Source organism: Plasmodium vinckei (assembly GCF_900681995.1).
Source record: "Plasmodium vinckei vinckei genome assembly, chromosome: PVVCY_14".
Lineage (NCBI taxonomy): Eukaryota > Apicomplexa > Aconoidasida > Haemosporida > Plasmodiidae > Plasmodium > Plasmodium vinckei.
In genome coordinates this window covers 582,437-597,064 of record NC_051306.1, presented here as the reverse complement: position 1 = coordinate 597,064, position 14,628 = coordinate 582,437, and the positions used below count along the sequence as shown (strand labels likewise).

The 14,628-nt window shown below is 21.7% G+C and overlaps 5 protein-coding genes across 5 annotated transcripts; 2 read left to right on the top strand and 3 right to left on the bottom strand.

Moving 5' to 3' along the window:
- Positions 1–1,026: 1,026 nt before the first annotated feature.
- On the bottom strand, positions 1,027–2,589 carry PVVCY_1401650 (SAS6-like protein, putative; the record flags this gene model as incomplete). Its single annotated transcript, XM_008624859.2, has 7 exons — positions 1,027–1,155; positions 1,261–1,395; positions 1,471–1,528; positions 1,655–1,771; positions 1,955–2,031; positions 2,203–2,324; positions 2,457–2,589. 7 exons carry the CDS (start codon positions 2,587–2,589, stop codon positions 1,027–1,029), a joined length of 771 nt encoding a protein of 256 aa, XP_008623081.2.
- Positions 2,590–3,467: 878 nt separating this feature from the next.
- Positions 3,468–4,144, top strand: PVVCY_1401640 (conserved Plasmodium protein, unknown function; the record flags this gene model as incomplete). Its single annotated transcript, XM_008624860.2, has 5 exons — positions 3,468–3,551; positions 3,642–3,693; positions 3,779–3,840; positions 3,932–4,000; positions 4,094–4,144. The coding sequence occupies 5 exons, from the start codon at positions 3,468–3,470 to the stop codon at positions 4,142–4,144; spliced, it is 318 nt and encodes a 105-aa protein (XP_008623082.2).
- Positions 4,145–4,583: 439 nt separating this feature from the next.
- On the bottom strand, positions 4,584–5,542 carry PVVCY_1401630 (ADP-ribosylation factor, putative; the record flags this gene model as incomplete). Its single annotated transcript, XM_008624861.1, has 2 exons — positions 4,584–5,072; positions 5,372–5,542. The coding sequence occupies 2 exons, from the start codon at positions 5,540–5,542 to the stop codon at positions 4,584–4,586; spliced, it is 660 nt and encodes a 219-aa protein (XP_008623083.1).
- A 1,083-nt stretch (positions 5,543–6,625) lies between these two features.
- Positions 6,626–9,592, bottom strand: PVVCY_1401620 (inositol polyphosphate kinase, putative; the record flags this gene model as incomplete). Its single annotated transcript, XM_008624862.1, has 1 exon — positions 6,626–9,592. One exon carries the CDS (start codon positions 9,590–9,592, stop codon positions 6,626–6,628), a length of 2,967 nt encoding a protein of 988 aa, XP_008623084.1.
- Positions 9,593–11,832: 2,240 nt separating this feature from the next.
- Positions 11,833–14,186, top strand: PVVCY_1401610 (protein kinase, putative; the record flags this gene model as incomplete). The annotated part of the gene is made up of 13 exons (XM_037634843.1): positions 11,833–11,975; positions 12,091–12,282; positions 12,433–12,474; positions 12,563–12,638; positions 12,712–12,757; positions 12,840–12,940; positions 13,077–13,095; positions 13,192–13,261; positions 13,367–13,426; positions 13,513–13,555; positions 13,650–13,732; positions 13,927–13,968; positions 14,117–14,186. The coding sequence occupies 13 exons, from the start codon at positions 11,833–11,835 to the stop codon at positions 14,184–14,186; spliced, it is 987 nt and encodes a 328-aa protein (XP_037490887.1).
- Positions 14,187–14,628: the final 442 nt, after the last annotated feature.

Sequence of the window (14,628 nt, the reverse complement as noted above, 5' to 3'; positions counted from 1 at the left end):
ATACCATTTGAAAATTTTAATAAATTATGAATGATATATTTGGTGATACCATAATTTATTTCCTGTTGTAGTTCATCTTTTCTTTTGTTGTTTAGCTAGCCAATTAGCTATTTCGTTTGCCTTTTTATTTTCTCGCTTTTTTATTTTCCCACTTTTTTACTATGCATTTATACCTAAACAAATTGTGTTTGTGTTTTATTTATTTGGCCATATATATGTTTCGAGATTGAAAATTTCGTTATATTTAATCATAAAGCAAAAACACAAAATGTAATAATAATAATATAAAACAAATAAATAAATTAAATAAATTAATTAATCTGATTTAATTATTATGAACAGCTGTGGGATATACAAAATTATTACGAGCAAAACGATATAACGCTAAATACAAAAATGATAATATATTCTTTTCATTTTTCCTTTTTGGTAAAACAAATTCTTCGCAACTAATAAAACATTATTAGCGACTGATTATGAATTTTATTATTTTATTTAATTTTTTATTACATTTTTTTTTGGATTTTTTTTCTCTGCATATTTAAAAAATAATACCTTTGCAGTGAAACGTTTGAAAAATGAAATTTATAAAAAAGAAAAATAATTTCTTACCATTTATATTTCATGGGCGTAATTATATTATCATATATTTATATGAGATATGTTGTACGTGTATTTATAGGATTACAAATTTATAATAATTTCTATGAACTATTATTTTGTTTTTACTTTATTTTATTTTTTTTTTTTTTCATATTTATCATGTCTTAAAAAATATGTTGAGGTGTATACGAACTAACCGTCTTAAAAAAAATAGTAATCATCCTATTTTTTTATGCAATAAATTAAAAATACAATTAGAACTTTTTTAAAAAAACTTTAACTAGTCAGTAAAAAAAAAATTAAGCAACAGAAATACACGATCATGTGGTATAAGCATATATATTGTCATTCATTCAAAAATATAAATGAAAATATTTTTATATGGATATAATTGTAAATGATAGTTACTCTATATTATAGGCTTTACTTATTTGGGCTGTATAAATCGCTAGTATATTTTTTGTTTTTCACAAATTCCATTTGTTTGTTAGCTATTTTTTGAAGTTGCATTAAAAGGGATGGATTTTTTGACTTAATTAGCAAACTTATATCCTAAATATGTTATAAAAAAAATTGAAATGGAACAGGATAAATATATAGGGGTGTCAATTGGTATTATATATACATATATATATATATATATAACGTTTTAATTACTTGAAGTCTTTTATTTATAATCGTATTCTTCGATTTAATGAAATTATATCTAAAGGCAATACTTTCCTTTATTATATAATCCGGGGATTTAACAAATTCACACACAAGAAGCTCAATGAATCTGTATTCCATATTCTTTCAAAAAAAAAGTTGTATATAAAATAATGTGTATGCAATATTTTTGTTTTTTTTTTTATTTATTATGTTTACTTTTATAAAATCAAGTTGAGCTTTTCCATTTTGTTTTATAGTAAATATAGCTAAAAAACTAATAAATCATAAAAAACGTAAAAAAATATTATATATGTATAAATATTTATTTCAATAATAATGTTACAACTATATTCCTATACTTCTTTTGATCAAGCATTATTAAAGAGTGATCGAGTTATACCTTTGGGGATCTCGGACACAAGAGTTAAACATTTTAATTAAAACTTCCAAGCATTCAGAGAAACTTATCATAAGTTTTTGCTTGTCTTGCATTGTATCGAATATGTTTTCATCGATTCTACAAATAAAAACCGAATAAGATATATCAAGCAATAATCAAATATTTTGTAAGAATGTTTATATTCTTAAAAAGGTTAAGCAATATAAATAAATTTATATACATAATATGGATATATAACGATTAAACAAAAAAATGGCATTCTTGATCTAAGATGAAAATAAAATATTATTATTCTTCTACATTTGAGTAAAATGGAAGAATAAATCGGATTCGCTAGTTAGTTCTATTTTAATACTCCGTGCATTTAATTCCTCACCCTATAGAAATATAATAAGTTTATATTTATTCTCATTATTCAGTAAAATTATAAAATCGTTATAACAATGCACTATTTTTTAATTAATGATTTTCTTTTTATGAGACATGTGTTTGATCATATGTATATATTATGTTTGCTAAGTTTTTGGTGTAATACACTTATGACTTACTAGAACTAATAATTTTACTGTTATGTTTTCTAATGCTCCAATTTCTTTTGGTGCATTTTCTGATTCACTCATTTTTATTTCAAATGGTACTTCCTTATTGTAACATATGTGATAGCCATCAGCTGTAAATATTATTAAATAGGCATACATTTTTTCTCTATATGTTTACAATTTACGCACATGGCTCATTATTTTAATGCCTATTATTCAAAAGTATAACGGCATAGTTGCACTTTTTCAAATTTGTTTGTAACCTATCGATGGATCTAAATCTTCCAAGGAGGAAAAGTCAAATTGACATAAAAAATTGTTCATTTCATTTTTATTCATCTTTATTATTACATGAAATTTTTTGAAAATTTTACTTTCATTATTTTTTTTTCGCATTCAATAATGTGGATAAATATAAAGACAATACATATGTTCTCATTAAAATAAATCTACATATACACTTTTTGTATTTATCCCTCCTTTTTTCATTTTAAGATAAGTAACAAATTTTTTATATAAGTTGAATAAGCCTGATCAGGATTAATGATATTTTTAGTTTCCCAAATTAAAATAAAAAATGGAAAAAATAATATGAAGATATAAATATGTATATCATAGTTTTATTCTAAAATATTTTTTGAACAAAAAATAAAAATATAATATTATTTCATTTTTTTTTATAATTTTTTACATTAACTATGTAATAAGATTGCATATTAAATTCAATGAGAAAAAATAGGTTGAAAACAATTTCAAGCTTTAAAAAAATGCATTACATAAAAGACAGATATAACTATTAAGGCACATAAATTTTCAAAAATTATTACTAAAATAATTGTGATATTATGTGTGTAAATAATAGGAATTTAAAAATATATTTTTTAAAACATACATATGAAAAAATGCATATATATATGTATATCTTTTAAATTCTATTAGTTGTAATTACACGCTTACATAATGTATTTTGCTTTTGAAAAAAAGGACGTAGGAATACTTATATGTATGGAAATATTTAAGTCTATAAATTTAAAAGGACAACCGAAATTTATTCCTAAACAAATTTGTAGAAATAGACAAAAAATTATTTGTATCTCTATATTTTAAAATTGGCATAATAACATAATAATAGGTCTTGTATAATTAAAAAATATATACATACTTTTATTTTACCTAAAAGAATTTGTTCTATATAATAAGAGATTAAAAATTATAAACACATATTGTTGTTGCGTCTTTTTAAAAAAAAAAAATATATATATTTTAAGTTCAAAATGAATAATTATATATTTCTCCCTTTTTTTTTGTTTTATACTGTCTATGCTCAAATACCATATGAAGTTCAAAATATCTACAAGGTTTTCATCAAACATGATTTTGAATAATTTTATAGATTTATATTTATTATTACATTTACAATATATTTTTTTAAATTTATTTTAATTCAGCCACGAAATCCTGAGTCTGTTAATGCAATGCCAGGAGACAAGACCCCAGCAGGTTAATTTTGCTGTTATTTTTTTTTTTTTTTTATATACCATTTTTTTGTTTTAATTTTTTCCCTTATCTTTTATTACATTTTTAGACTACGAATTTAAGGACATTCAAAGTGTCGGTGAAAAGGAATATGCAGAAAACTCATTGAAAGTAAATACATATTGAAATGGTTGAAAATTTTTGATAGTAATTAATATAAATAATGTTCAAATTTTTTTTATTTTTTTATTAATTTTTAAAGAAATTATCAGAAAGATATTCCAAAGACATAGAGGGAAACAATAAAAGTATTTTCGAAGAACTTGATCAGGTACCAATTTAGATCAAACATTTGTAAAAAAGTAAATCATATATATTTTTAAATAATTTTTACATATACATATTTATATTTAATTATATACAGATAATAGACATAGTTGGAGATAAATCACTTTATTTTACAATGTTTAAATAAAATAAAAATGCATTTTTGTTGTTATAGTAAATTTCGTAACCTTGTCCTAAATATTTGATATATTTTTTTTCACAATTAAATTTGTTCTTTAAAAAGGATTAATTTTATTGATGTGTGTTTTTAATAACATAAATAAATTAATACATATGATAAATGGAAACGTAAAAAAATAAAAAAGGGGGTGTCACACACACATATATATGTATATAAATATATATCTACTTATATAATAACAATAAAAATTAACGGAAAATGTAATAACAAATTTGTGTAGAAATATAATAAATAAGGTTGTTAAAGTAGGGAAAACAAAATCAAACAAAAAGTAAAGGTAAATTTGTTAGGGCTATATTATTGCCATATAGTTGTATGTATATATGTAGACATAATGAAACCTTTTCTTTAGTATATACCATATATAAACAACATTTTAACACTATTAATAGTCATATAACTTTTTACGCCTTTCAATAATGTTTTCTTTTTCATAAAATATATTATAATTTAATAGCCATTCTAAACCTTCATTTAATCCTTGTCCAGATAATGTACTTGAAGATATAAATTTACATCGATATTGTAATTCATTTGGTAAAGCAAAATAGTTGATAATATCTTCTGGCTTTAGGCAGCCATTAGAATCTTGCTTGTTCATAAAAATTAAAAATTTACATTTTCTATATATAAATCGAAACTCGTATAATATTCTTATAAAATCTTCTCTACATTCACATAATTTATCTTTATGTATACTATCAATAATATAAATTACATCGTCTGATATATCTGCATATTCTTTTATTAAATTGAATGAACAGTTATGTCCTATCTCATAAAAATTTATTTCATAATTTTTTTCTTCATTATGATTTTTATCGTGATTTATTTTTAATGTAAATTTTTCTTCATTTACAAAATATGTTTTTACCTACATATTAAAAAGGGGAAATAGAAAATGTGTACATTTTGTGTGTTGATAATAAATTATGTCAAATGTATTAGCTTATTGGGTATAAGGGTTTGAAAGAAGAATCGGAATTTCTTTATATATACATACAATGTTTTACAGTTCAATAGATAGTAACAATTTTTATGAGTAGACAATATGTGTGTTATAAGAAAGACCAACTCCTTTTTAATATTTATTTTGTATGGTTAAATTTTATAAATTATTATTAAATAATGTTATCACGTTTTTATTTTCCTTTTTTTTTTTTTTGAGCTTACACTTGTAATAAGATATCCAAGCTTGAAAAAGTATATTATAGAAGTTTTCCCCGAAGAAGGTAATCCAAATATTATGAATTTTTTTTTTATTGGGTATTTTATATTAAAAAAACGATATATCATAAAAAAAATAAACATAAAATGCTTTTTTATAAATTCAAATATATTCATTTCTCTAAACTTTTTCAAAAATATATTTATTAATTTAATACATTTTTAAGTGTGTGTTTTCTTTTTTTTTTTTTCTTTTATGATACAACTATTTATTTTATATAAATATATACCTTTAATTAGCCCTTCCTTTTCCAAAATATTTTTAATTATTCCTATTAAAATAAGAATATTATGAAATATTTATACCATTTTTTATCCATTTAAAAAATACAAAAATAATATAGCTCATTGTTAAAGGTCTTCTAGCATAGCATTTTGTACCCACATATATTTATACTAAAAAAAATAAAAGTGCAGCAGGCATTTTATTATGAAAAAATGTGAAGCATGTAATAAGGAAAAAAGAAAATAAAGAAAATATATTATGTAATATTTAAAAGAAAGCATGTATAATAATAGGTATATTTTTTTAAATTAAAAAATTAAGATTATTTCTTTGATATGCCATTATTTTACACCTCATTTTAATTGATTTATGTATTTTTTTAAAAGGCTTAGCTGAGAACTAATGAAGAGGAAATACTTTAATACTAATTCGTGTAATAAAAGAAAAAGATAAAATGTAAATATTTTCATTTATACATGGGCTTATATAAAATAATTTTTTCTACAAATTGGAATATGATCATTTTTTGTGTGTGTTAAGTTAGAGTGATATTACATCAAGCTATTTTATTTTTATTTTTTCTAAAATTGAAAGTTAAAGAAGTATTGGGGAAAACAAGACAGAGCCTCTCTGTAAGTATATAAATTTATATAATTAACACATACATATATGTCTGGAATTAACTTTGAAATGTTTATATTTCTTCAAATGTTTAAAATAATTGATACACATACAAAATAATAAGCAATAGCAAATGACTATAAAATGGTAAAAAAAAAAGATAGTAATATAAACTGTAAAAATGCAAATGGAATATTATAAGAATACAAAATTAAAAAAAAAATTGAATAAGTAAATCATATAATTCATATTACAAATATAATTCAAAATAGCAAACCCGCAATATATACATATGCATATATATAGATAGAGATATTGGGAGGGAGGACAAAAAAATTAATATTAAATAAAAACTATTCGCTTATAGAACAATTTGAAAAATAATCAACATTAGTTGAACTTGAAATAAATCCATAAATATGGTCATATATAGGAGCTTTAATTAATTTTTCTAATTTATTTTTTATTAAGTTAGTATAATGGATTTCTGTAGAATTAAAATTGTTGGGGGTATATGCAAATCTAGGAAATTTATAAATATTAGGTTCAGATAAAGATCTACGAATATATTTATAATTTTCATTTGTTTCTGTTAAAGGAATTATTAAATTTTTACGTTTTAGCTCATATTCAATATGCTTATTAAACAAAATATTTTGTTTTTTCGATGAATTTAAAATAGTATCATCAATACAAAACATGTTACTATTTTTATGTCCTGAATAAACATTGAATTCTTCTAATGGTTTATTAATAGAATGTGAATAATATTTTTTTTTATTTTTATTCATTTTGTAAAATTTATTATAGATCTTATTTTTTTTATAAACAATAGTATGTCTATTATTGGGCATGTTACTACTACGTAAGTAGCTCATTTGATTTACTGATTTGGTGAAACATTTAATATCACTAAACTCGCTATACTTTCTTAAAATATATTTGTTAATTTTCTTTTCATAATATATTTTTTTTTTTTTGTCTTTTTTTATATTTATAAAAATATCTGTACATGAATTGGATTTCTCACACATTTGTAATTTTTTTTTTTTTACAACTTTTTTAACACTATTTATATCTAAGCTTTTCTTAAAAAATAAAAATGAATCTGAATTAAAGTTTATTTTTTTTAATGCTATTTTTGTATTATACCCTTTTAGTCTTTTTTCTAGTGAAGGTAAACATGTGGAATTAAATATGTTTGTATTTTTTTCTTTATACTTTTTAGAAATTGGGAAATTTGACCATACCTTTTTTACATCCATATTTTTATAACAAATTTTATTATCATTTAAACATTGAACTGTTATCTCACTTATTCCATTTTCTTTGTTTTCTTTTTTGGATTCAATCTGTTTATAATTGTAAGATTTTTCTAAATTAAATTTATCTATGCTTCTATTTATTTGCACTTTTGAATCATTGTCTATTTTTCTTTGTTCACCGTTTGTATAGTTGGAGTTGTCCATAATCAGATCCTCTTTATCGTTGTTCAAATTATCACATACCTTTTCATTGTAACTACTTACTTTTGTATTTAATATACATTTTATATCCATTTTTACATTCACCTTGTCTTTATCAATTTTTATAGTTTCATTGTTGTTACACAAAATTTTGATAAGCTGTTGTTCATCTAACTTTTGATTCCTATCATCATTTGAATGGTATGTGACAAAACTCGAAGTGCTATGATTACTTTTGTTGACAAAATATTTAGAACCGTTACAATTTGCATTTACTTCAACAGATGAATACTTATCATTATTAATAAAATAAAAACAGTTTACTTTATCAGTTCCCTGATTAATATTATTATTAACTTCAACCTTTTCGGTTTTACAAATATCCTTAGATGCTTGGATTCCTTCATATCTATCAACTTTTTGAATGTTAGGTTCATGATTTTGTAACGGGGCATAATTTTCATTTGTGGAAATTTGTTTCTGTTTTAAAAGTTCCATATTCATGGATATAGTATATTTTTTTTGTTGTTTTAATTTTTTGATTTTAATTTTTTTTTTTTTTTTCTCTTTAATTTGGTTCGTAATATCTGATTTTATTTTCCCTTTAATAATATGATGATAAAATGGTTGTATAGATTTATCTTTTTTTGTGATATCATAATTTTCAGAATAAAAAGAGGTATTAATTTGATAAGGTAAATAATATATATTATGTATACAATTATATAATATTTGAATAAAATAAATTAAATTACGTAATCCAAAAATATATTCTTCATCAACAGAAGGATTATCTTGTAAATATATTGTATTAGCAAAATCAATCATTCTTATATCTAACGAATTTGATCGTTCTTTTTTATCACTTAACCCTCCATCAAAAACCCATAATAAAGATGAAGACCAAAATCTATAATGTCTCAATTCAACAATACAATTAAAAAAAACATGTAATTTTTCTAAAAGTATTGGAATTAATTCATCATATAATAATGATCCATTCCAAAACCAGTTTCTAATTGCCCATGGAATATTTTCTTTGCTTAAACTTCTACCCCAATATTTATCTTTATAAAATAATGTATCTTGTAATTTATTATAATGCTGACATCCACATAATCGAAAACCTAATGAATGGCTAGTTGTTTTAAAGCTTTTTTCAACTTGTCTTTTCTTTTTTTCTAATGATGCACCAATTTTTCGTTGTCTTTTACCCATTTTTATATCTAATACACATGGTCTTTTAAATCCGTTTACTAAATCTTCTAAAATAATATGTGGAACCCACTTTTTCTTATCCTTTGTATTTGTCATATCCCCATCATCCTCACTATTATGCTCATTATTTTTCTTGTAACTATTTATGTTTAACTTTGTTTGACAATCTATTTGATCAGTTTTTATATTATTTATGCTCTCTTTCATATTTATGCAAATACTTTCATCAATACAATGGGCTTCCGCTTCAGTATGAACATAATCTGGATTGGCCCATATGCAATCTTTCTTTTTTTCATTTTTATTAATTCGAGTATATTTCAAGTTATTGTTATTTTTTTGGGAATTTTTATTATTTTTTTTTTTTGATTTTTCTACCAATTTTGAATTTTTCTTTAATACTTCATCATTTAAGTCTGAGAAAGAATCGATAGGAATATCTACAACGCCATAAAATTTTGGGATAAATTTTTTTAATATTTGTAAAGGACTAGATTCTGCAGAAGAAGAACGAAAGTTTTTTAATTTTTCATAAAAAATATATTCATTTTCTATGAGTGGTTTGTAAACTTTTGATGAGTCTTTGGGTTTGATCAATTTGCAATGACCACCAACTTGATGTCTATATTCTTCCATACTTATTCGGCGTAGTGAAAATATATATATCGATCCGATTATATGAGTATTAATTATAGCACAGTATTACATATAATAATATTTATATGGATATACATATGTTCATTTTGACAATAAAAGGGGTTTGCCTCCTTAAAATTTGATCACATCTTTGAATAAAATTTCTTTTCTCTATATATTTTTATCGTAACCCATACTTTAGTAATTTATGCAAATATTTGTTTTTTCCCTTTCTTCAATGTTTTGTTTTTTAATCATATTAATCAATATTATCACATTTTTACTACACATTATTTAAATAGGCTCTTATATTAATTTATACATATATATAATAAGGACGTTTTTTACAATATGTTTTTAATTGGTTAAATATGATATGTATGAATAAATGTAATAAAAAAATAAAAATATATTAATTTCCAATTTTGTAGTATGCAGAATCAACGATTTTCCTTTATATAAATTGTATTTTTATTCACCCTCAAAAATATAAGGAGTTGATCTCTGTGTTTGTTTTAGAATACATGCAAATATATAATAACAAATTTATATATTTTATAAAAAAAAATACACATAATATGTATAAAGTTTATTATATTTATAGTCAAATAGTATCTTTTTCCTTTTTTTTCAATTTTTTAAAAATTTTATTGTTACATTGGCAAAGAACCAACTGTTAAACACTGTGGTGTGCGCAACGTGTAATGGTGTAGATCCCCTTCAATTGTATGTAAATAAATAAATAAAATAAATACACAATTAAGAAATGGAAAAATATCGAAATTTCGAATAAAAAAATAATATGTAATAAAATATTTATAAAAGTTAACAAAATTAATGACGTATATAATGCTTATGCGAAAAAAAACCTTAAGTTTAACGTGTATACACTATAAGCTTATTGAATTGACCACTACCCATTGAAAGAAAAACAAAAAAAATTATAAAATAAATATATGTATATTTTATTGTTGCATATATTTCCACTAGCTTCATATATATTTTTTATATTTCTTTTTTATTGTTATTTTCCGGGTTTAAATTTTATAAAATTATAATATATGTATTAAGTCGGTTTTATGGGATTTTGGGGATATAAATAATATGAGAAACGATTTAAATTTAATAAATAAAATTGGACAAATAATAATTGTATATAAATAATTTAGTTGCTACATACGTGTGGCTATATCAATATATATATATTTAATTACTGTATAAATGACATAAGCCAGTCCTATGTATGACACACACAAACATTTATACATTTATTTGGAATGTGTAATACGATATAATACACAAAATGATAAACAATTTAAAAGGATATATAAACTCTTATATTTTCATAGATCCTATATTATTGCAATAAAATACAAAGAAGGAAAATAATAAGCATACATATGTACATACGCACATGTGTATATATTGTTTATTTTTATATATCAATATTTAGAACAAAAAATAAAATTTTCAAACATATTGATGGTTTGACAGGAAATAATAAATGTAGAGATTATGATAAGCTTAATTTTTAAATGAAATACATTTGATGTATTTTTTTATTTTAATATTCTACATTTAAGACATTCTTATTGTTTGGTAGTTATTTCTCTGTTTTCTTTTTTGCACTCGGTTTTATTTTTTTTTTTTTATAAACAAACTTGAACAATTCCTTAATATATTATATTTTGAAAAGTTAAATACAAATTAGCATTCTTTTAATAGTTTATTTCGAATATTTAAATAGTAAATATATAACGCACACGCGTGTGTATATGCTTATATAGAGATACTATTTAATAAAAAAAACAGTAAAAATTGGTCTTACATATTATATGTATGTACATGAAATATATATTCCTATTTTGTTCGGGAAAGTCTCTTTATTTATTTTAATTTTTTTGTTTTTCTTATGAAAATTTAAATAAAATTGTTTATTAATTTATTTGTTGAATATATATTTTGTAAATCTTTGTTTAATTTTTTTTTGTCTCTCCATTTGTTCTGTTATTTTTTTAAAAAGACTATGGATATAGTTTAATTTTTGTTTCGCATGGGTGTTACATTTGTTTGTTTTAAACAACTTATTTTAGAATAATTGTCACATGCATTTTGAATTTGCACATATTTGCAAGCAATATTATAGACACAAATAATAAATATAAACTTATTTATTTATGCTGTATGTATATATTGAAAGATAATATTGTGTTTAACTTCATAAAGCATATAAACATGAAATGGATAAAATAAAAGGGAGTACAAATGATTATCCCCAATATAAATTGATCAAACTTATCGGAAAAGGAACATTTGGAAAGGTCTATTATGCAATAGACTTAACTACTCAAGAACCAGTTGCCATTAAAAGGTCGCCAAAATGGTACAACTAATACTAATAAGTATATAACCAGTGATGTTAAAAATTTTGATAATAAACAGTTACTTATCATTGAGAAGTATTCATTACTTGTTTACTTTTATTTCCTTGTCTGAAGGAGAAACAAAGTTTCTAGAGAAGTTGAATTACTAAAAAAAATGAATTACAGTAAAAATATCGTAAATACGAAATCGATTTTTTATACAACAACAGAAAAAGGGTTTCGAATCCAAAATATCGTTTTTAAATATATGACATATAGCTTAGGAAAATTTATAAGACTAAAAAAACAAGAAAAAAGGGAAAATAAGTAAAAATAGCTACATTTTCACACATTCTCTTGATTAACTTATATAATTAAGCTAAATACATTATTAAACCTTTTGAATGCAAAAATGAAAAGGTGGCACACGCAAAATATATTTTTTTAACATTTTTTACCATTTTTTATAATTTTTAGATATGAACGAATTCCCCCAGATAGCTTGAAAACAATAATATAGTACGTAATAAAAAGGGTGTACATATACATATATATATATATATGAACCGATTATGGATAAACACAAATTGTTGCATCCTTATTTTAGCCAAATATGTTTAGGAATAAAAAATTTACACGAGCATAGCGTTGCTCATAGAGATTTAAAACCGGACAATATATTAGTAATAAATAAATTAATAAATTTGTATCTAATTAAGCATATGAATACAAAATAAGTAATATTTTTATTAATAGATCAATTTGGATACCCCTGATATTAATGTCGAAATATGTGACTTAGGTATATACACATTTATATTTATAATTAAGTATAATGCTAAGTTAATGGTATTTAAAATGGATAATACGCTTATTTTTTTAAGGATCTGCTAAAAAAGTTGAAAAAAATATTATTTCTATCCCTTATATTTGCTCAAGATGGTATAGGGCACCGGAATTGCTTTGTGGCTCCATGTATTATACGGTTACAAAATTATTTATAATAAAACTGACATATATATATAAAATATGAATGAATATCCTTAAAGATATTCAATATACGATACCAATAGTCTGATTTGAGTAACTATGTGGTCTTTTTATTTTTTCCCATTTTACAGACAGATGTGGACCTATGGTGTTAGTATTTTATTTGCAATTTGCTTGTAATTTTTTTTTTTATTTTCCTTTAATTTTATTGGATCTTTTAATATTATAACATTTTTAATACCTCAGCGTTGGGTTGTATAATTTTTGAGCTAATCAATTTATGTCCCTTATTTCCTGGAAAGTTCAAGAAAGACGAGTTAAAAAATGAAATTATAAAAGTTTTAATATATAAACATAGAGAAGCATTTTATTTCCATTTTCATTTATTTATTTTATTATTTTTTTTGATTTATTTCTAAAGATATTCAGAAGAATGCTCCCAAATAATAAATTTGATTGAAGTCTTAGGATCACCTAATATGTATCAAACTTAAAATTCGATGTTATACATAAAATTATATAAAAAATAAGAAGAAATATATTCATCTGTTTTATTTTTTTATATAGAAATTTTTACGAAAATATAAAGGATTATACTAGCTCCAAAAATGTAATATTTTTATATGGTTGCTGAGCGTAATAGTTCATAAATACTACATTCTTATATATTTTATAAATTATGTTAATTTTTTTTTTATATTAAGACACAACTAATAAAAGAGCTATGCGAATTAGATATCCCATCTTTATCATGGAGTCAGATTCTAGGAAACATTTTAGAGAAAGAGTTAATAAAAAAATATATATAATAGTATTATTTATTCCGGGTCTTATTTATTCATTTATTTTAGTATTGTATTTGTGACATATTTACTAAGATTATATAACATTATATATCCCCCAAACGAATTAGTTTATTGCATTGTATAGTTTATGTTTCAACATAAAAAATGTATTTTTATATGAAATAAAATTTTGTAGAGAAAGAGATTTAATAGACATAATAGATGGGCTTTTAAAATGGTAATAACGTATAATTTTTATTCGAATTATGTGATTTATTTTATGTTACATATGCCGTTTTTCATAATATTCTATATGCTATAGATATAGGAATAGTGTATGCTTATTTATATTAATTATTTATTTAAATTTCATTTAATTTTTTAAGGGATCCAAATGAAAGATTAAAAATTGATGAAGTCTTAGATAATTCTTACTTTTCTACATTACATATATAAAAAAAAAATAGGATACATTAAAATATATAAAAAAATAAAATACATAAGAAATATACATATTGTAAGAAAAAAAATACATTTATATTAATTTGTATAAGAATATTTATTCAATTATATAATAAAACAAATTATGGACATATTCACAAATTAATCATTATTTTATCATATTGTAAAAATAAATAATATATATATATTTTTTTATAAATGTTAATATAATTTTGTTAATATTTAAAAAAAAAAAAAAAAAAAAAAGGAAACAAATTATTGCATATACATATTTTTATGTTGTACTAATTTTGGCTATTTATTAATGTGTGTTTTTCTTTGGCTTTATGTGGATTATATTCATTCAATTTTTTATTGTTTTACTTTGTCTATATATGCATATATCCATTCCTAATTTTTTAATTTTCCATTTGTCCATTTTATATTCAGTTTATAT